The sequence below is a fragment of the Ammodytes marinus genome, assembly GCF_949987685.1.
Source record: "Ammodytes marinus genome assembly, chromosome: 9".
Lineage (NCBI taxonomy): Eukaryota > Metazoa > Chordata > Actinopteri > Uranoscopiformes > Ammodytidae > Ammodytes > Ammodytes marinus.
The window spans coordinates 20,274,144-20,297,282 of record NC_137213.1 but is presented as its reverse complement, the minus strand read 5'-3'; the positions used below and the strand labels follow the sequence as shown (position 1 = coordinate 20,297,282).

The following is a 23,139-nucleotide window of genomic DNA, read 5'->3' as shown; positions in this document are numbered from 1 at the left end:
AAAGGCTCAAAACAAACACTACATTAACTGCAGCCTTGTTTACATAACCACCAAGGTACAAGTCATAAAGCAAAAAAAAAGCATCTGTGTTCTTGCTCTCGTGCTTTAAACTTAGTCGTTTCATTCTAGTTTGACCAAAGGAATGAGCTGTGACATTAATTTTAGTTTTTTTCTGCGACTATCTTTCTCTTTTCCACACGTTGATGAAAACACAAATGCATACACGTGTTGCACTCAACGCGTTAGAGCATTTTCTTAATCAGTTAGTGTTATATCCTTTTATACTATCTATGGTTATATCCCCCTAAACACTCAACTAAAAGTATTGGACTTATTGTAAAGAGATATTTATATATTACAAAATTTTAAATATTATCTACATAGAGGCCACTTTGACGGTTAGAACTATTTTTCACGAATGTATGCAAAATACTGTTAAGAGTCTAGAGAAGTTATATTTCTTAAACATGGCACTAAACCAAAACTTTTTGATGATGACAGCAAGAATTATTAGGCTTTATAAAATGGAGTAGGCCTATGTAATTACAATAATTATTCCTCAGGGATAAAGCATTTTCAAACAACAGCTGCTTTTCTCCCTTTGGATAGCTAATACTATTAGACAGAAATTAAATTGTGACTATGTTATGATAAAAGTTGTCCTACAGCCTATCCGGTCTTTAAAGGTCCTCTATCCTTACACATGTGTATTTGTGTAATAGGACTAGTTTGTTTTCATGGATGTATTGATAGCAAGGTCACTCCATAATGTGGTGTCTTTGGCCATACATTTACCAAAGATGGCTGATTAGGATTCACCCTTTAAATTACAATGTCTCAATAAGCCTACTGTAATGGTATGTTTGGCATAATTGAGCAGAGTGGACTCAGACTGCCACATCTCTATCTGTCACACAAACATTGGTATTTTTTCTTATGTACCTTTACAGAACAACATTAAGGCAAAATTAGACTGCCCTACAGGGTGATGATGAAACATATTTGGCCGTCCCACTTGTCAATCAAATTTTCGTCGTATCGAATTGGTCCTCCCTCTGATATTATCATCCCATCCCCTACTGCTCTGGTCTCTTCGGCTTTCTGCTGTCCTCATCCGCCAGTCGACCTAGATCCCCGCGAATTGGTGCTCCGGTCATTTTTGTGTCTCGTTTGCAAAAACAAAACGTTGACATTTTGCGGTATTCAGGATAATCGTCGCGCTGCATACATACGAGCGTTGAAACCTGTTTCATTGGGGTTGCGTCGTTTTCGTTAGAGATTGGACACCGCGGATGTTTCAGCGTCCATGTCCTCCCGTAGGCTGTGGCGCGGAGTGATACACCATTGGAACCGACAATGTGGAGGCTGTTAAAATGTCTACTTGGAAAATGAAATGGTTACAATTTCTCTAACAACAAGGAAACGGGGCAATACATGAGTTATGGTTTGTGTACGAGACTCTTTTCCAGTTTCGTGACGAAGACGGCAGCGAGACGAGGCGGCGGAGGAGTGGTTCATATTGTCTTTTCTCATTTTCGTCAAGCCAACGGTCCGGACCACGGGGGAAGGATCCTATCCCTAACTTTGTTTTTCTCTCCACTCCGGTCGTTGATTTCTCCCTGTTGGATGCCACATAATTGAGTTCAGGTGAATATGTTGATAAATACGCATTCACAACGAGCATATGCATGTAAGAGTGAAGTGTCTGTCAAATTGTTACTGGAGTAAATATCAAGTTTTAAAGCGCACCGTTCAAGTTGTACCAGTACCACAGCCGGGAAAAGCGGGGTCTCGGATTTTCGTCCCTTCGGCCTGAGCGAGCTCACAATGCTACTACTGAGCATTATCAGCTAATGTGTACTGGAAAATACTTCTTTGTTCACTTCAATGGGCTATAACGTTACAGCACATTAGCATATTAGCAGACTGATTGCCCTCGGGATTTTGCCGTCTGTAGTATGGAGGCTAACGGCTAGTATGGAGGTTTCTCTGGAAACAAATGCTCGAGCGTTAGCCGTGAAACCGTGAGACAGCCGCTGTTGATTTGTTTTAGCTAACTCTGACATTCCTGCTTGTGGCTAAAATGGCCATCTCTTCTACATGTATGTTGCCAAAATGTACGATTTACTTTTATGTAGCCCTCGTCACTGTTATCCTAAATATGAACAACACAATTGTGCAATGATGGTAAAATCATTGCTAGTTATAAGTATTACTAGGGGGTATTTTTTATGTGCCCCCCTCCACCTCTTACAACAATAATCCAACCACCACTGTAACAAGCAGCTAAACGAAGCTAAAGCCCTGTTAACTCCCCCCTGCGTCATTGAAATGTTATGTTCAATAGATTATTTGATGAAATGTTGGCCTTTTTCTTATTTGTTGCGTTCTGACTGCTCAACTGAAAGTTTTGTGGCCTGACTCTTTGTGTTCACCGTTGTCCCATTCTCCTGCTCGACGTGAGGGCAGGCAACAGGTTTTCGTGTCCCTAAAATATTTTAATTAAATACGCGTCACTGGACTTTAACTTTGACAGAGAATGCAAGAAAACGCAAGCTGTTATCAAAAGTATTTTATATTTAACTCCAGGTATCTGATGTCGTGTAGCTATCTCTGCCTTAAAACTTTTCTCCTATTAGGCAGGCAGGCCGATGGTGGGGGGTGCTCAAGACAAGCGTATGCAACTTCCATTTGTTAGGAGGGGCTAAACACTTATCCCCCATTTTGACCTCGGCTCAATGAGACCGAAATGGCTAGATTAGCCTATGTGGTGTCAAAATAGTGCTTGTTCTATTGTAAAAACACATTTTTCTTAACTCGTTTGTTGTGTTATTATTACCCGCTGTGCCACTATTTAGCCTACCTTGTTTTCCCCCCGTTAGTCTTAATCCCTTGGTTGCATCCTTTCAAGCCGAATGGGATACAGCTCTTATTTTGTTTTATGAGTTACAAGTGTAGATCCAATGCGACTCTTGGTTTTGTCTTTGTTTATAAAGTAGTAAGATACTCACACTATTACCATACTAGGAACCTGTAACTCCGGCGATAATACTGCTGCCTGTAATGCATACATTTGTAGAAAAATTAGATAGGCTACATTTTGATGTAATGGGAAGTGCATGTGTAGTTACCATGAGTAGCTCAAATAACTGAAACTAATTGGCATTTTCCTGGTTAGAGATACAATACCCCTTCTACTGCTTCTTTTATTTAATGAACTTATTAATTGCAACTAACAAAAACTACAGCAATCCAGCAGATAGATTTTTTAAGGTATTCTTGAAATTATATTTTGTAATGTCAATTGATTCTCATTAAGTGACCTCATGTCAGTGAACATATTTCTGCACCCAGTGCTCCTCTTTGACAATCAAAGTCTGTTTAATAGTAGTAGGCCTAGTAGTATTCATAGTAGTAGTTTAAAAAAAATATGTATTTGATTTATTTATTTTTTTCTTGAATACATATCATTTTGCAGTCTAACCAATTGATAGTGTTGCTGGTTTGTGCAGAGGTACTCGGGGTCCGAATTATATTCCGCATTAGTTTAGTAACAGTGGCCACAAGTAAACTTACTCTCAGAGATACTGAACAAGTGTCTTGTAGTAAAGACACTTGATTGTATATCTGCTTGCCAGCATCACAGAATGCACCCTCAGAAATGAACTTAATCAAACAGAATTTAATTAACACCTCTTACTACAAACAAAACCCTAACATTATAATCCCCCCCACCCCCAGCTGGTGTTTACTGCAGTGCTTTTGTATTGCAACGTGTGGGGTTTTGTCTACCGCATAAACATTTCATTTTTTAGATTGTTTTACACACATGACCTGTATCTGCTTTGATACAGGCTGGTCACAAAGTGCATTGCCTAATTGAAAATCCAGCAAGACATGTTTATACTCTTAGGTTTTTCAAAACAGCTGTTTGAGCAATGAGCAGGTCGGTTTTGGAGGCAGGGTTAGTTCCCTGAGCCCAGGGCTTGACTACCAACGAGTGTAGCGTGGCCTGTGGCTGGACCATGTCAATGTGTTAGATGTGGGCTACCAGGGAAATTCTTAGAACTGGCTGGATATTTCATTACTTGGTCAGTACTGTAATGGTTTCGCAAGAATGAGCTCCTAGACTGGTAATTCAAAATAGGCATTGGTTTTTCAAGACAGTTAAACTGCCTCGTTGGTAGAAAGATTACCTGGGTCAGATAGAGACGCTCTTTGAAAAGCTGAAACTTTGGTTTTTGAGGTTATGTATGTGAGGCTTTCCAACCATGTCAACTTTTGGACTCACCTCCCCCTGTGGTTGAACAAAGTGAATGCTTTTTGACATCTACGTGAATCATCATATACTGTGTAAAGCTGGAGACTTCATCAATATGAGATTGACAATTTGATGTAAGATTTTTTGTTAAATCTCTTACTCATTATTTGTGACATCACTCATCATTCCTATTGGCGGTGTGACAAAAATATATATTTATCAGCTTTATTGTTGTGATACTGGGACACAACCACACTACTACATGCACTACTTTACAACAACACAGACACCTAGACAGGTTCAAACAAGTCTCCAGTTTAACTATATTGCCGGAGCCCCTTATTTGTAAGTGAAAAGGTGACACTTGCCCATTGCATTATATAACTGCTTAGTTGCTGCTACCTCACTACAAGCACACAAAGAGAGTGTTAATTTGTAGATTTAATTGGATTAAATTCACATTTCTCTGAAGCTATGTGACCTTTTGTTTTGATTATATTTTGTTTCACTTATAGTCATATTCACAATATTGTCCAATTATTGAGGTATGTGAAAACATATTCTTGACCTTGGAAATATCTAGCTGTACTCCTGTGCTAAACCTTTGCTGGTTTAATACTAAACCATTTTTAAAAATATACTAATTATTTTCTCACCTCCGCTTGTAGTCGCTTGCTGAGACTGAAAAGGCCAAGTGGACAGCAGCAGAGAATGGCTGCAGTGGAAAGTGACAAGGAGCTCAACGACTTGCTGGATTTTAGCGCGGTAAGATCTCCCCGAAGATTAGGCATCCTCTGCAATTTACTCTGAGTTTACAAAATGACACATTGCTCTTAGGATTTACCCTGAACAGTACAGTTGCCATGTAGGTTGAAATGTGAATGAATGTGAGGGCATCCATGAATGGTTCAGTCGGTCAGGGTTTAAAGGATTGCTGCAAGATTACATCAGCCACCTTTTAACAAGACTTTTGTTCTTGTGTCACTTTAATTTTAGCAGTCAGTCAGTCAAAGCTGGAGTGTGTAGATTGCTTCAAGCCCAGTGTTTGTAAGACAGCAAAATACGTTTTGACTTGCTATCATCTAATCAACCTTTTAAGACTATGAGTCTATGGACTTCCACTGGTTTACTAACATTTATTTTTCTTCCATTGTAGATGTTTGCGCCTCCAGTTACAAACGGCAAGAACAGGCCGACTACTCTCGCCAGCAGTCAATTCGGAGGTTCAGGTAAGACCTTCGAATCTTTTGCCTTCCAAGGAAAATCAAAGATAAATTTCAGTAAAATGTTACAACAAAGAAACTGTAAAATTTTTCCAGCCTGCTACTCACCTAAAGCTAGTGTTGAACTGTTCTCAGAGGTTTGTAATGTTCCCTAGTACATCTCATGAACGTAAAGCCTGGCACTAGTAATGGGCTGTTACAGATTCCTGTCATCGCTCTATGCCACCGCTATTCATTCATGGTGTTTTGAATGGTAATAGAAAGGAAACATTTTTACGGTTCTCCATCTCTTCAGATTATTTGAAGGAACCTCAACAAAATGGCCATGTTATTTTATGTTATGTAGATCAGGTGTCATCTCCTCTACACTTCCTCATCCTCGCCTTGCAGGTGTCCCTTTCCTCACCTTCTCAGCTGTTGCCATTCAATCACTTGAGGACAAAGGCTGCAGGGCGGGGGTTGATGGGAACAGTCCAATTAATCTCCCCTGCTCCTCTCTTGACAAAGTGTATTCCCTTGTCCTGCAATCTTGCACCCTACTTTTCCCCTTCACATAACTCATTTTCACTTATGGTTATTATAAATCCTCATCTCACCAGTTTAGCCCTAACAGTCATAACTGCCTCAGAAGTCCTCAAGATCAGGCTGTTTTTTCTTTCTTTTGTGGTGTTTCTGTTCCCTTCACTATTTGCTGTCATACGCAAAAAGTTATCTTTTTAAAAATGTCTATTCATCCCAGTTTCCACTTTAGCATATTAACTTACTGTACACAAACCTTCTCTCTGTGACCCTGGTATCTCTAGAAGTGCAGTAGGTCTTTCAGGAGGCAATTGAAACAAAACAGGATATTGAAGCTGAGATGAAAGACAAGGCTAGTTGTGGCAGGGTGGGGTATGGGGGCTCTAGTTCTTCTTTTCACTTGAGGGCCTTTGCAAGGTGTGTGCTTACAAAATGGACACATTAATGATATCAAACCAGCTCATGGCATTTGTCCCTCAGCCTTGAAATTACACTCAAAACATTTTTTTATCCTTTCGAGTAAAAACACTCACCCCTTCTGGCTGTACAAAAAATTGTAGCAACTTCTTTCCAAAGTTCAAAACTATGCATCACAAAATCCTTAAAAATTAATAATTAAAACATGTTAGTATAGTGTGTTTTGCTCTCTACAGGCAGAAATATAAAAATAACAACTTTTGGTTTTAGGACTAATTACGAATAACTGCTGGATGCATTTAAAATACTGATAGGTAGCAGATTTTCTTTACATGTGCGTTGCGGGCATGGATGAATCGGATCGCGGGGAACGGTCTAAAATAAATTGCTTATAGACTAGTCGACTAGTCTAAATTAAAACTTTAGTTTAAATGTTGGGGAAATTGGTCGCTATGTGCACCCCTAGTTAGAGCACACTTGTGGTTGGGAAGCCTCCAGTGACTCACAGGTTAAAGCAGCCAGGCCTGTGTTATTGTACATTGTTCAGTATTTCATTAACAGTCTTCACTCTCTTGAGATTTGATCTGACATCATGCTTTGTGTCTGTGTGACTCACTTTGCCAAGGGAAGGAAGAAGGTGTGTAGACAAAACGGCACACTCAGTTATAGGTGCCCGGGGCAGTGTTCCTGTAAAAAAAGACAGACATGTCTGCAAGTTTGGTCAATGTATGTGCTGGAGTTTTGCTCACGAAGTCTATGACTCAGGCTGGCTGTCTGTTCTTAGTATCTCTTCCTGTGTAATTATAGAGTAGCCATGCTGAAAGGGGCGTTGCATGCTGGGAGGAGAAGTGCATTGGGGTTCACCAGAGAATTTGTCTGATGTTACTCACCCTTTTTTTCTTGTTTTTTTTATTTTTCCAGTTCTGGTAGTCTGTCTGAGCAGAGCACTGCTCATGGTCTCTTAATTGTTTTTGCACTTCTCGCGGCAATAATGGAAATTATTCTGTAAAAATTAAACAGAATTCTCTCAGATTTTGTCATTCAAAATGTGAGTTTAATTTCATACATCTGGAGATGCCTCTACATATAATAATTCTTGCCAAAACAGCACTGTGTTCGTAACACCACTGTATGAACTGTGCATAAGCCAAAGGGGCAGAGATGGAAACTATAATGGCTGTCAATAAGATGAAGGATTAATGTGAGGAAAGGAAAAGCTTAAAAAAAACTTGAACAAAATTTGTCCTACTCAAGGAAATCCTGCAAGAGATAGGTAGGCAGAGGAAACAAATGTATCCCACCCCAGTTCTGACAAAAGCATTGTGCCAATTTAGAACATAAAATTCATGTGTTTCATGTTTGATTTAATAGTGCTTTCATTAAAGGTAGTGGTGGTATATGGCCATAAGTCTGAGATGTGTATATACATTTTTGATCAGATTCTATACAAGTATGTAGTATAATGTAACGTATAAACCCGCATTATAACACTGAAGTTTATGTAAAGGATTACATTTTGGTGATCCAGGTCTAATATGTTCAGAAACCTCTGTAACATCTCACTATTAGTTTCACTTCACAACAGCAGAAATGTCCAATTAGTGCCTGGAAAAAGTTATCTTGCACAAGAGGGGCTGTGCACTGAGTTGTGCTATATACACCCTGCAATTTGTGGAATGAATGGTGACTGTTCCAACTCTGCTTTTGGTTGCCTTACAATCCCCAGTCCTGCTAAAGTGAGAGAAAAGTACCACATGTTCATTTTTCACTAATTAGCTTTGAATTTCTTTTTCATGCTGTTTGATATGCTACATAGTATTATTAATGTAGGTGTGTTGCAGATTAAATTTGTCCAATTTGTCACTGTAGCCCCATCAAATTAAAGCTTGTTCAACTTGTCTGTAAACTTACTATTATTTTTCACAATGTCACTGTTTTGTAATTGGCCTATTTAAATATGTAAACTGCTATGCCGTCACAAAAACAAAAAAAACCTGGGGGCGCCTTTAGCTCAGTTGGTAAGGCGTCCCCCTCCCGGGCCGGGCCCAGCAGCAGACCCGGGTTCGATTCCCGCCCGCGGTCGTTCTCTGCATGTCACTCCCCTCTCTGCCCCATTTCACCTCTGTCTCTTTGCACTATCAATAAAGCATAAAAATGCCCAAAAAATATCTTTATAAAAAATAAAAAAAAACACCGAATTGGAGCCTTTTCTTGTCAGGAGCTCTAGTACTGATGACTTATTGGAAAGCAATGGTTCGTGCATTTTCTTAATCGTCTTTGATTGACGTGGAGAGTGACAGTCCGCCATAGAGAGGGAACAAGACAATGTCTCCTTCATCTCTTATTCTGCTGGTGTCGTGCGTATAGATCACAGTTGTCACGGCAATCTAGCAGCTCTCCGCGCTGTGGACCCATCATTCTGTTCTACTGCTGATCCTGTCATGATTTTAGACCGCCTCCACCCCCTCCCCTCTCCCCTCTCCGCTTTTTAATTAGACAACAAAACAAAATTATGAATATTCATAGAGCTGAGCTTCATTAATATGCACAATTATGCAAATCAGTACACAATTAAGCTTCAGCTTTCCCCCAGAGATGCTGTGTTGCCGTACGAGAGGAGATTGAGAGAAAAAAGGACAGGAGAGAATTTCTGCTTCACCAATCTTTAAAATCGCTACTTTTAAACACGCTCACCTCTCTGAAAACTGGAGTGCGCCGGCCATGGACAACTTGTATGTAAGATTGCGACTGTGTGCGTCTGTAAAGGCGAAGGTGTAGGCCAAATGTGAGAGAATAGATGGGGGGATGAATGACTGTTGCCATGGAAAATGTAAAGGAGTGGAGTGGGAGAATGAAGAATGTCGAGGATGATTCTTGGAGCCTCGTTCTAGGTGTTAATTATTCAAACTTCCTACAGCTCATATCCACGCTATGTGACAGTGCTGTCACTATGCTGTCTCTGTGTGAGCTGTGAAGTGAAGCTCTTCAGTGGAGGTTACTTATGAGCAGCCTGCAAAACCTGTGTCAAAGCAGGTCAACCTCATCATTTTCTGAAGTTTGACTTTGTTTGGCAAAGCCTAAGTTTAAATCCCTGCTTAGAATGTGTCTGCTTTTTAGTGGTTCAGAACCTAACCCAGCTTTTTGTCTTTCAGGTATGGATGAGAGGAGTGGGTCCAGTCCCTGGGGGCCAGGACAACAGAACGGTCCATCTTTCAACCAAGGAAGGGTACGGGTACGGTTTATCCCGCCTACATTGAAACTGCCCTTGTAGGGTTGTGCTATTGAGCTTGAGTGACACCCAACATATGTTTGGGTGATATCATTTATACGCCTTTCCCACACAAACACAATGTTTAAAATGGTCACACAACACCAGTCTGGTCGCAGGTAAATAAATAAGTTGTTACCTGTTTCCATAGCCTTGGTTAAATACTGTACACTTGATTAACACTTGTGAACTTGAGTTCAGGAGAAATTGGGATGCATTACACACAAAAAAAACATTATCCATATAATCTGCAAACAGCATACCTTCAGCATAACAACAGCAAACATATTCCTTCTGAACAATAAAATAATTTTGCGTCACACATTAAACATAAGGAAGATTGTCTTTCCATCGGGAGCTTTGCAACAACTCTGTTACAAGCAGTTGTCTGTCTCATTAATGTCCTATATAGATTTGTAAAGCCTCAGTATTACCATGCAGATTCTTTGCGGTTAGCCTTGGCTATCAATTGCCCTAAATGAGTAAACTCGGAGTGCTGTCCTTATCTGTATTTAAATACATAAATGTATGGGGGCGCCCTTAGCTCAGTTGGTAGGGCGTCCCCCCCCATGGGCCTCGGCCAGCAGCGGACCCGGGTTCGATTCCAGCCCGCGGTCGTTCTCTGCATGTCACTCCCCTCGCTGCCCCATTTCAACTCTGTCTCTACACTATCAATAAAGTATAAAAAAAATGCCCAAAAAATATCTTAAAAAAAAATACATAAATGTATAAGTCAAGCTAAAAAAATCCCATATAAATGTGGGTGACACAACAGTGTGCTTCAACAATGTTTTTGTTTTGTTTCAGTGCTTTGTTTCAGTCACATGTTTTTCTTTAACTTAGTTCTCACACACCAAAAATATTTGATCTATATTCTTTAGACCACACTGAGAAATATTGGTAAATGTTATACATGGAACTCTTTAGTTGCTGATTAACAGCATACTTACCTATCATCCCAAGACAGAGCACTGTCAGACCTGCATATAAAACTAGGGCTTACACAGGGCTTCGGAGTAAAGTTGTATAAGCTTAATTGACCGCCTCACATGAACACAAAACAGTGCTTTTTTTCTTTCTTACATCATTGCTAGCAATAGGCATTATTTTCTTTTGAATTTGTATGTTTTTTCTTATGCCTCTGTTGTCTTTCCCTCAGGGTTATGGAGAAGAAGGCATTTACAGTGAGCAAGAGGGCATGCCCTCTGCCCCCATATTTGGACCAGGGATTGTTGGTAAGAATGTTTAAATTGAAGTAAGGTGTGAAAGCATTGACACTAGAAATGTAACACCATCTTTTTATTTTTATAACCAAAGAGAATCGGAACATTTTCGGCCAGAAGAAGAATATACCGATTGAAAAACAGTTTATATCAGTCAACTGTGTGACGTAATGACAACAGTTAGGTTCTCAGGTTAGACACTAACGTACCACCATTTCTGCTTAGGTGGCAGTGGATGAAGGGTGCAGGGTAATCAGGGAGGATGTGGAGGAGGGGTTTGTTTTTGTGTCACAGTTTGTGTGTTCAGGCGGGAGGGGGTTGAGGGGGATGCAAAGGGCACCCATGCACAAACAAGGCTCTCCCTTGGGACTACACTGGCCTATAGCTCTCCTCTGTTTAACTGTCAGGGGAGGGGACAGAGGTTGGGCGCAATTGCCCCTGAAGCATTTATAATGGGCCAATTTGTTGTTGTTTTGCTGTCCACAGCCATAAATACCACAAACGATCATATACACTCACACAGCAGATGGGAGGCACCCACATGGAGAAAGGGGAATTGCCAGATTGTGATTTGATATTGAAATAAAAGCCCAAATTTAAATGATCATGGTCTGATTTTATGTTCCTTTCTCCAATCAGGGAAGGCTGAGCACGGCCGTGGCCCGTACTCATCATTTGCAACACAGGTAAATCAGTCTGAAATTATCATCCCTCTCTCTCCTTTGCTCTTATTTGAGAAATTCCGTCTCTCATTCAGTTGTCTTATCCTGTTTCATTGTGATTTTACTTCCATACTTATTCTTCTCAATGGCCTTTTAAGCTACATGAGCATTTGCTTTCTTCTTCACCATCTTTAGCAGGGCTTTATGCCCAGTGAGATACCCATGAGCAGCCCCAATGCCCTCTCCCCGTCTGGCCTGAAGTCCAACGCCCAGTTTTACTCCTACGAGGGAAGCAACCCTCGCAGGAGACCCGCACAGGACCCCATTGGTAAGATTGTAAAGGATTGTTCCAATCACGGGGTTGGACACAGAAAAAAAACTCTTTGTTCTGATTTATATTTCAGTGTGTGTATATAATCAGTTCTCCTGCTGAGGTGTTGGAGAAATCTCACTTCTGCTTAGTTAAAGATCTCGATTTGAGGAAATGAATTGAATAACATAAGACAGAATACCTTTGGAGTAGCATTAATGAGTCGCCGCAAGACAGATGGATACATTGGTTCAGCAGAAAAAGGGTTTCATTGGTGGTTGAATAGTAATATCTACAATAAATCAAATCTTTGTGTGATGGTTTCTCCCTGTCCTCAGATTCACAGCCAAAAAAGATCAGGAAGGTGCCCCCTGGCCTGCCCTCTTCGGTGAGTACTAGCATCCTGAAATGTTCAGCTCTGCACTAAACCTCAGCCCTCTCAGTCAGTCCATGGGAGCCCATGTTTTCATGTTTAACGTCCCATTTCACATTCCATTTGGTATCTTAAGCCTCTCCTTGGCGCACAAAGCAGTGGAATAGCTGCAATACCGGACATCCAACTCCTACAGCTGTGTTTCTGCGCCATGAAAATAAAAAAAGAGAAAGAAAGAAAGAGAGAGGGGGGGGGGCACTCATTCACCCAGTTACTCATTTGCAGCCTGTATTTATAGTGTGTCGTATTTGTAGGCCCTTTACTTTATGGCCGCATTTCTTCCCCTCTGCCAAGAATACTCGTTAGATCGCTGAAGGGAATTCATACTGGGGTTTTGATGGTTCTTACTCCACCTCATTTTTTCCCTCCCACTCTCGTTCTCTGGGCTCCCCATTTCCTCCTCTTCTCTGTTTCTTCCTTCCCCCCACCTCCTACTCTCTCTACCCCACAGACCCCCTCCCTCCCTCCCTTTCCCGCCACCGCCTCCCTCCTCTTTCTCTCTCTCTCTCTCTCTCCCCCTCCCCCATCCCTCTATCCCAGCTGCCAGTGGAGTTGGCTGCCGTCCAGGATTCGGCAGATGGTTCAGTAATTAGGAGTGCATCTCTCCGTTCCCTCTCCTCCTCTCCCATGTTTTTCCTCTCCTTTTTCTCTCTGTTTAATCAAATTACAGAAGAAAACTTCACTCCATTTAGATTTTGAGTTTTGCAGACACAGTTTGAAACTTTGCTTTTCGTCTCGAATTGTCTTGATTATTTAAAATGAAATGGTAGTTCAGAACACTGGTCCCATTATACTGTGCAACAAATCCAACCAATCCAACCACATCTTCCCATTGTGTGGTCACATCTCACTGTGTTAACGAGTGTAAATGATTATGTATCTGTAAACTCTTCTCAGTGTTTCTGTTTAAAAGGATAACATGTAAAAGCCCCACAGAGATGCGAGACAGCCCAATAAAATCCCTGACACTGCACATTCAGTACATTATGCTCAGTGCTCCCGCCTGCAGAAATGTTGCAACAGCGTGTTTTATTGAATTAAGTAGTAAAACCAAATAGTCAACATATATTCTAACGTAGGAAGCAACACATACTTGTAGGGACCAGTGTTTAATCTGGTATTTAATGCATATCCCTTTTTACATTTTTGGTCACCCTCCTAGCTAGCAAGGAAACTTGAAGGAAATGTTCTCCAAAGAGAAATGCCAATATTTTTCTGTGTGCCATTCTTGTTTATTAACCCTTCTGTGTATCCACTGTAGGTTTATGCATCAGCCTCAGGAGAGGAGTTTAACAGGGACAATGCTGGCTACCCAGCCTCTAAGGCAGGAAATGTCTACCCACCACCATTCTACATGCAAGGTCAGTCAAGGCAAGATTTGCCTTTACAAGCTCCTCATGTCCTTTGTGTCGGATTTTAAAGTTCCATGTGACGGACACTTCAATGTAAATGTTTAAAACACCTACATAGATAACAATGACCTGGAATATTATTTTAAAGGCAGTATTGTTGGGAAATTAGCTCGCCACTATATCCCTATGGATGTCTGCATTAACCTAGTTGATGTAGTTGCCAATGAACACTGTGCCTGGGTGCTGAATAGTGCATCGCATTTGAATGAAGTCATCACTGTAATGTGACATGCCTCATATGTAGCCTTCATTGTCTCCCCATCTCCTGTGGCTGGTTATCCCTTGCCCCCCTTGCCCTCCTTGCCCCCCCCTCCCTCCACTGGATGCCCCCTGACAGAAGGCATCCACCCGCCCTCCGATCCATGGGGCTCTGCCAGGTCGATGGTTCAGCCTGGTTATACTGCCATGCTGAGCAACGCCTCCCATCTCAGCCAGCATGGTCCCTTCACTGCCATTAACCCTCAAGACAGACTGGTGAGCTTTTCTTTTGCACGTTGGACTTGGTTTTCAATAGAGACATAATGTCTTTGACACTTTTTGACTTATGTATAATCAAACACTTGTGGTTGTGCATTTACATCATTGGGTGTCTTCTTTGCTTCAAAGAAACGGCAACCGCTGCCCCTCTCTCCCCAAAACTACCCCCTGCATGGCAGTGAGGTGAATGGGGCTCATCCCGCTGGCTTCCACTCTGGCTCCACAAGCTTTGGAGTCCCCAGCCACACACCCCCTATCGCTGGCACTGACACCATTATGGGTAAACCCTTTCAACCTGTGGTCATTTTCTTTGCCTTTATGTTTCCATATCTCCACATAGCTGATTTTTTATTGAGCATAGTATGTATTGAAACGCCTTTTTATTTCTTCTCCAAAAGCCAATCGAGGGGTAGTACCTGGAAGTTCAGGTGATGAGATTGGAAAAGCCCTTGCATCAGTAAGTAGAAATAACTAAACTATTAATTGGCAATGATTTCACACAGTACTCTCAATGTTATCTATGATCATCTTTTTATAGCACGATGAATGTAAAGAAATTAGTTGTTTTATTTTATAAAAACAAACATTGTTTCTTTCCAGATCTATCCTTCAGACCCAAACAGTAACACCTTCCCTCCGTCCCCGTCTACACCCTCTGGCTCTCCCCAGGCTGTATCAGGTGAGGGAATAACTCCAATCATTTTTTCCTAAAGCCTCAATGTCAGCTGGCTGTTAATGTCGTTTTTTCTTTGTTGAACACAAGGGTCTTTCCTGTTGTTGTGGGGGTATGATTAAATCTAAAAAATCATTGTGACTGAGCCTGAATGGTTCATATGGCGCTTTTCCACCGCAAATGTAGCTCGACTCGACTCAACTCGACTCGACTCAACTTGGTTTGGTAGCAGCACGGGTCGTTTTCCACCGCAAATAGTACCTGCTGAACGTGGGCGGGGTCGTCGTAAGGGGCTGAAAGCCTACTCCGGAGCAAAGTATTAGAGCAGAAATTGCGAGCAGTTGTTGCACTATTAACTGAACCAACCGCCAAACACACGGATGAAAAATGTTTAAGAAATACCCCCCTTGTATCTGTTTGCTAAAAGAAGTAGAAGAATATTGCTACGGGCCATTAAAAGGGATGGTTGTTGTCCCGATGTGTGACTGCCACACAGTCAGCTGTAGGGATGCGTCACGTACATCCCTATGCACGTAAACACGGGCATGATAAAGTTGACTGTTTAGTGCTTGTTTCAGGATACGTGTTTTCAAATGCAAGCCGTGTCTCAGCCTGAATATTTTATTGAGGTAATCAGTTCAGTCCGAGGCTTGTAATGTAATCGCTCGCTATCATGTCTGTCCCAGCTGGCTACTATTAGCCTAGCTGCTAGCTGCCCTACATGTCTCCTCTCGTATGATAAGTAACTTCCCCAACAACCAACACTGGGTGAGCTAAGCGAATATATGGAAAATAAATTCAGATCTGTGATGCAAATCAAATGAAAGAGAGCCAGAGAAGGCTGCACGCGGCGTAAATACACTCAAAAGTCCCGGAGAGTTGGGGAGAATAAACAACAGAATGAAGCCGGTAGTCTCTGGCCACTGATTGGCCAGACAATAGTCTCTGGCCAATCAGTGGCCGGCCGTCTGCCGACGTCACCTTTTAGCATCGGCTCAGCTCGCTTGGAACCTAGAGCGAGGCGATACCAAAAAAGCAGCCGCTACGTGGTACCAGGTACCATGAAATTGCGGTGGAAAAGCCAAAAATGCGAGTTGAGTCGAGTCGAGTCGAGCTGATACCATGCGGTGGAAAAGCGCCATTAGTGATAATGTAGCTCCATCTTTTGGGTTAAACGGGGAAGTCAAACATGATGTTAAAACTCTTTATTTTTGGATTTTGAGGGACTTTACATTCTCCCATGCTAATTCATTCACAATATGATACTCAAAGAACAGTATTTGGATGGCTGTATACTGGCTTGTATGTATCTTTTTATCAGTTGGACTCAGTTAATACAGCAAATTACCAATGCAAGTAAATGTATAACATTTATCCAAATTGTTAATGTGGCTACGTAAAAAAAAATCAAGAGAATTACATATTTAATAAAAGCATACCTCAGTATAGCACATCAGATGATATAATTGGTTTACCATATTTATATAACCCCCATAACCTGTGTCAGTGAGTTCACGTTTTCCTTGTGCTGGCACTGAACAAACATAGAACGTTGATATGTGGCAAGACTTGCCATGTAGGTCATCTGATTTTAGAAGCAAGCTCATAAGAAATGTCTCGCCTATGCTTGTTCTTGGGTTGTTAATTGAAGTTTATTTTATATGTATTTTTTTTTTTCAAACCTTGGATAAAATTTTAACTCTTGGTACCCCATCCATAGCTTAACCTTCACTCACTCTTTCAGACACACATGCATACCATCCAAATATAGCTTATGAGAGAGGAAGGGAAAATACAGTAAAAATAAAGAGGGTGGTGTCACTTCCCCATTCGTCTTTGCGCCGGGTCTCAGTCCATGAGTGAGCTCATCACACACTTAATACATCATATACTGCTGCTGGCTCGTAGTGAGGAGAGATAATGGGGGAAAAGATGTTAATGGGGAACCCATAACAAAAAGAAGTAATGAAACAGCAAAAAAAAAAAGTATGGACGATGTATACTGTATATCATTTTTATCTACATGTTTTGTTTTATATCCCTTTCGCATTAGTTTCAAACATAAAACAAATACACAAAACACAATTTCACACATTTTATAGCCTTTTATTGAGCTTCCATCATATACCGCATTTTCATAAAATTATACTAAAAAAACAACAGTATTGAAACGTGTAAGGAGCCTATTTATCACCCACAAGGCCGATGGCATCTATCATCTACTCTGTATTGTTTGTGAGTAAGACTCAAATATGAAATCTCCATTCTTCTGGTTGACCAACCCAGTACTCACATCTCCCTGTCAACATGGAGGTGAGCAAACAATGGAATGTCCATTTGGAGATAAATTACTTCCACTACCGAGTGTGGGACCTTCCCTACACATTAATTAGTATCAGGTTTAATGAAAAGCTAAGTTGATATAGTAAATGAAGGCAACTGTATCTTTCTTTCTAGGCTCAGCATCCCAGTGGAATCGGTCCTCTGGCCAGGCCACACCTTCCCCCAACTTTGATGGAATTCAGTCCATGGTGAGTCAACATCTTTTTTTTTTTTTTTTCTTTTTTTTTTCTCTCCATGTGAGAGCTTTAGACTACAGAGGTAAATACAGGATGCTACAGTCATTTACTCAGTCATTGTTCTTGATTGTCTGTAGCAGAGTAAAATGGAGGACCGTCTGGACGAGGCCATCAATGTTCTTCAGCGTCACGCCAGCGGACAAGGAGGGCCAGGCCTGGCTGAAATGCACAGTCTTCTATCGTCTGGTTTAGGATTACCTCCGGCCTTTACCAGTGCAGCACTCGGACTGGCTGGTCGCCTGCCTGGACTGGTAAGATTAAGGCATAACTGCACAGAAAAAATGTATGCCCAAATGACTGAGGTTTGATATTTTGTAAGTTAAGTGAAAGGTAAAAAGTATGAGCAGTATACATGTTTTGTTATGTGATACTAGTGCTACAAACTTTTAACAAGATAATTGAAAAGCTAATCGTTATTAATTGTTGTCGTTTAGCTGTCTGGTCTCCATGAGGACTCTGGTGTGCCCTCTAGTGGAGGACTGTTGCATGGTCACCATGGCCATGTGCAGCAGGGCTCTGAAGGTTTTACCGGTGAGACACTGTTGCTCTGAATTCCTATCTGATTTTCATGTCAGAAAGAGTCGTAATACTTTGAGTGTAATTTTTAGTTTCTGCATGTGTCTTATTTAACATCTTTTGTTTGTGAACTCTCTGAGCAGGCCTGTCCGGGAGCCTGAATCGTTCCAGTGATGTCAAACGGGAGGACAAGGACGATGATGAGAACTGCTCTGTTACCGACAAGTCTGACGATGAGAAAAAAGACATGAAAGCCCGCCTTGGAACAAGGTGTCTAAAACCTTTCTTTTTCAAATAAGTTTGTATCAGTGCATGAGGTTTCATTGCATATAATCCTGCTTCTAATATGATTTTACAATATTATTCTCTAATGATTCTTTGTAATCATTCACTTTTTACTTAATTCAAGAAACCTATGGGCAGAAGTTTATTGAGATCAAAAGGAAATAATGACCGGTGACCAGTTTAAATTATGGTTTGTAATATCTTCCACCCCATTTAGGTAGAAAACCTCACGAATTCCTTCACCCATGTAATTCATTTCGAATTCACTAGGGTAAAAAAAATATGAATTTCCATCCAAAAACTATTGTCGTAGTATAAACATATTTCCTAAAAGTCTACCGCCCTTACAGATGTTATCAAATATGATTGCTTAAATCCCTGAATCTGCTTCATAAAAGTACACAATAATTTCATAGTCCATATAAAATAATATCCGGTTTACGGATTTTGACATTTAAACAAGGTCAACACTTGAAATGTGCCTCAAATTTCAAAGTTACAAAATCCCAATTGTAAACACTGCTTTATTCGTGCATCAAATTTTTTTTAGACAGTGTTGTTTTTCAGCTAGCTTTATCTTGAGCTACAAACTCTTAATAGGACTGACCTTTAGCAGTGTTTGTAATTGATTTACCCTTGACTTTGGTCAAACCTATCATGTGTTGACATTATTAGGAGAATGCATTGCTCAGTATAATTGGGAAGTACATTTTCAGTGAACTGTACCCATATTGTTTCCTTCCCTCCTCATCTCCCACTGGGTCTTCGCTAGTCTGGATGATGATGATGATGAGGATGATGAGGATGATGAAGATCTGCCAGTGGAGGTTAAGGTTCAGCGGGAGAAAGTGCGGAGGTTGGCAAACAACACCCGTGAGCGGCTACGTGTGCGGGACATCAACGGGGCTTTTAAGGAGCTGGGCCGCATGTGTCAGCTTCATTTGAGCTTAGAGAAACCGCAGACCAAATTGATCGTACTGCAACAGGCCGTTAACGTTATACTCAACCTGGAGCAACAAGTCCGAGGTCAGTGGGTGTCCAGGGAGGAAGAAAAAGGAGGGGAAGGGCCTCTTTTCAAAATAAAACTCCCACACGGCTTCACATCCCGGACCCTCTCATGTCCTTCTAGACAGAATTCAATTTCTCTTGGTAGTTCATTTTACAAACAAATGATGCTGCTTAAAACTTTTGGGTAGGGGTATTGTATTGTACATTTTGCAGTTCATCCGAAATAATGGTAAACAAAAATGAGGACAAGGGATAAGGAGATGAAGCTGTGTGAACGTTTTTTAAGACATGCCCATTCTCCAGTTCATCCTCTTGAGTTTTTTCGTGCTCTGGTAACACATACAGCACTGCTATTTGTTCTGATGCAGTATGTGTTGCCTTGTCTTCCAGTTGGCTGTCTGTTTCCACCGTGAAAATGCTTACATGTGTCTCTGCCTCACCCTGTCTGGATTAACACATCTCTTTTTGTGCACTCATATGCTCTTTCCACTGTTTCTTCATTTAGGCTTTAGTCATTTTAATTTCACAGAAGTTATTTCAGCATTTTGATGTCTTCTCCTCATAGTTGATCCATCTTTTCACAGGCAGCCCAGGTTAGCATGAAGCAGGGCTGTCTGTTGTCATGTGTATTAACCCGTCTTCAGCTTTGTTGCGGTGTGTTTCTGTGCTGCATGTCCCGGCCTTTTAAGCATTAACCCCTTTTATTTTGCCACCCCGTTTTTTCGAAACAAACTTTTCCATGTCTCCGTTCACCCCTCCCCCCCGTCCGTCCGTCCTCGTCCTCTGTCATTTTATTTTTACAGATGGCAACAGTGACCTCCTCTTCCTCACATTCAGATAAATACATCTCCTACTGCTGATGTATTTAACACGATGCCCTCAGTCTCTCCTCTCGGCTTTTTCTCTGTGGCTCTTTCTTTGTTGGCAGAGGGTGTTGCTTCCTCTCTCTCCCTTTCTATCTCCCTCCTCATTACTTCTCTCATTCTGCTGGACAGTCACCATATCCCTTTTGACTTCCATCCTGGACCCCAATGACCAAAAAAGAATAATCTGTGTTGGTGGGTTAGACTTCGGGACATGTATCTTGTATCTTAAACTCCACTACGTTTGTTCTTGGCCGTAAAAGATTTCGTGTCGCACTTGCTCCAACCCACAAAACCGAAATTTGTGACTGAACAGTATGTCCATTCATTAAAAAAAAAAAGTATAATATCACCTACCGTAGATCTAAGAAAAATATAATTTTCAATCCCCACCCATCCGCTCACTCCTGCAAGGCCCCACTCCACTGGGATCTTCTTCAGCAGTTTTGCTGGTGTCGTGTTGTCAAACGTACTACTTGAAGTAGGCATCGTACGTAAATAAACATAAAAGGTCCAATATTTTAGAACAAAAATAGAGGTGGAATGTTAACTAAATGCAGTATTATAGGCCTAAACCAGTATAGCTGCAGCTTTAGTGGGAACGTCTTGCCTAGGTTTAGCCAGGGTTGTGATCTGGGTTTGTTAACCAGCCCCTCCAACCCCCCCCCCCCCCTTCCCTCCCTCGCTGCAGCGATGGCTCGGTGACTGATGTGACTGATGAGAACCTGACTGCCGAGGAGAAGGAGCAGAGGGAGCGTGAGCGTCGCCATGCTAACAACGCTAGGGAGAGGGTGCGTGTGCGCGACATTAACGAAGCCTTCAGAGAGCTGGGCAGGATGGTTCAGGTCCACGTCAACAACGACAAAGCCCAGACCAAGCTTACCATCCTGCAGCAGGCCGTCCAGGTCATAATGGGCCTGGAGAAGCAGGTGCGAGGTAGGTCAGCCAATAGAGGGAGGTCTGATCCAAGTAGACAACCGACCATCTCTGTATCATAGCTGGACAAAGGTTGCCAGTCATTCAGCTGTAGGAAAATCTCTTCCTTAACTTTGCTGTCGCTTACTATAAAGCATCCACTTTGACTTTCTCTTTGCATCAACAAATGGAGAAGAAAGGGAGAATCTTTGAGGAAGTATATCCCTGCTTTCCTGCCAAACAACTGCAGTTCTCATCCTACTTTTCATTTTTCCGTCTTGCTTTTCCCCCCCCCCCTTTTTCTGTTCTGTTCCCCTGTCTATTATTGGTCTTTTGTTTGTTCCAACACTGTTTAAACGGCTTAACGATTTCTATGGGCGAAACACGATGAAATAATCTCAAGAATGTTTTCACTTCTTCCCTGCTGTTTTTAATCTATGCATGTGTCTTTTTTCTCAAAGAGCGTAATTTGAACCCAAAGGCTGCCTGCCTCAAGAGAAGAGAGGAGGAGAAAGTTTCAGGCGTGGACCCCCAGATGCAGCTGGGTGGGGGTCACCATGGTCTAGGAGGAGATGGGCATATGTAATTATCAGGTCGGTGTACAGACTCTGCAAAATGTTTATTTATGGTTTATCTATAGTTTGCTTTGTGGAAAAAGATTTATAAATTTGTTTCCTTTCTCTTCCAGTTCCTGTTGATTGTACAGCCCTTCAGAACATGTGGCCTTAATCTATCATTGTCATGCATCTCAGTGTGTGTCAATCAACTTTTGGAAAGCACACACACACACACACACACACACACACACACACACACACACACACACACACACACACACACACACACACACACACACACACCTCATTACTGACAAGGCAGGGGGCCACATTCCTCACGACAAATACAAAAGTAACAAGCACACTCGTACAGAAAAAGGAGAAATTGATTAATCATTAATTACATGACAATACTTTGAACCGAAGACACTGGTTTGGAGACAGTGGAAATTGGACATAAGGACGTTCTTATCATGTTTTTGTAAGACATTTTGAAAAATTGCTTTACATGTTGGGAGCAAAACTTGTTTGGATCAAATAAAACTTTTGGATCAATTGCTCGTGTGAGCAGATTTAGGATTTGTAATGTTGGATTATTGGCATTCCCATCTGAAAAGGAGGTCTTACATTCTCCCCAAGCAAAGAGGAACACCTGGGCTTATACCTTATGATTGAACAAAACCTGTTTGAGCAAGGGCCTGAAAGAGGCCTGATGCATAGTGTTGGATTAAGATGAATTAGCTATCTTTATTATCCTCTCATGTGATGACTGAATTACAGACTTACAGACGTTTGGAGACATCCAGCGACAAACTGGGCAATCGGAGAGTGGACTTCTCTTTTTGATATGCTGGTAACTCTGCCTGTATTTTTAAGATTTCTTGCTTTGGTTGTAAAAGTGCAACTGTCAGACACCCACGTATGGTGGGTTATTTTTTTGTTTTATTTTTAAACTGTGGATCCTTGAGTCTTATCTCTTTAAGTCCTGTACATCTTTTGTTGTCATGGACATGCAAGTGGAAGAGAGAGAGAGAGAGAGAGAGCCACAACTCAAACAATGAAGAGCAAGGACTCCACACAAATCCAGGATCCACAGTGATTCCCTCTATGAGGCTGCCGCTGGACTCAAGCACACGGACATCCTCCTCACTGCTCACGTCATAAAGTCAGCCGCATGGTCAATTTTAACCGTCGGACTGAAATACAGCCAGGGTCGCATCAGCCTGCCCGTCAAATAATACGTAAAGACACTTATACAGAATGGTGAAGTCACTAAACACAAGTCTCAGAGTGATTTGTATTGTGGTGATTGACATTTTGCTAAAAGACAGAAATAATTGAGTATTGAAAGGGATCATGAGTGTTACTGCTACCTTTTGCAGAATTTACTCAATTGCCATTGACTGACTTGTTGTGGTTGTTGCTCTGTGTTGAGCCTTGTTTGGTGTTTTTGTTTTAATTTTCCCTTTTTGAACAATTGCAAAGCCTGTTGTAAGGATCTTCCTTTTGTAGAATTGATTTCTCTTTGTTTTTCTTGT

At 41.4% G+C, this 23,139-nt stretch overlaps 1 protein-coding gene across 9 annotated transcripts; it reads left to right on the top strand.

Annotated features, from left to right (window-relative positions):
• The first annotated feature begins 1,131 nt into the window (after positions 1-1,131).
• tcf3a (transcription factor 3a) lies at positions 1,132-21,904 on the top strand. Of its 9 annotated transcripts, none has more exons than XM_080033935.1 (21): positions 1,132-1,647; positions 4,930-5,026; positions 5,418-5,490; positions 9,573-9,646; positions 10,848-10,923; positions 11,551-11,597; positions 11,769-11,901; positions 12,222-12,271; positions 13,578-13,677; positions 14,066-14,202; positions 14,335-14,485; positions 14,604-14,662; positions 14,806-14,884; positions 17,336-17,409; positions 17,535-17,708; positions 17,892-17,988; positions 18,117-18,243; positions 19,031-19,114; positions 20,821-21,065; positions 21,506-21,637; positions 21,733-21,904. In XM_080033935.1, exons 2-20 carry the CDS (start codon positions 4,973-4,975, stop codon positions 21,628-21,630), a joined length of 1,959 nt encoding a protein of 652 aa, XP_079890061.1. In that variant the 5' UTR covers positions 1,132-1,647; positions 4,930-4,972; the 3' UTR covers positions 21,631-21,637; positions 21,733-21,904. The 9 variants fall into 9 exon arrangements, with proteins under 9 accessions (XP_079890061.1, XP_079890060.1, XP_079890059.1 ...); XM_080033934.1 differs by having other exon boundaries at positions 9,573-9,652; positions 11,772-11,901; XM_080033933.1 differs by having other exon boundaries at positions 9,573-9,652; positions 17,538-17,708.
• The last annotated feature ends 1,235 nt before the right edge of the window (positions 21,905-23,139 follow it).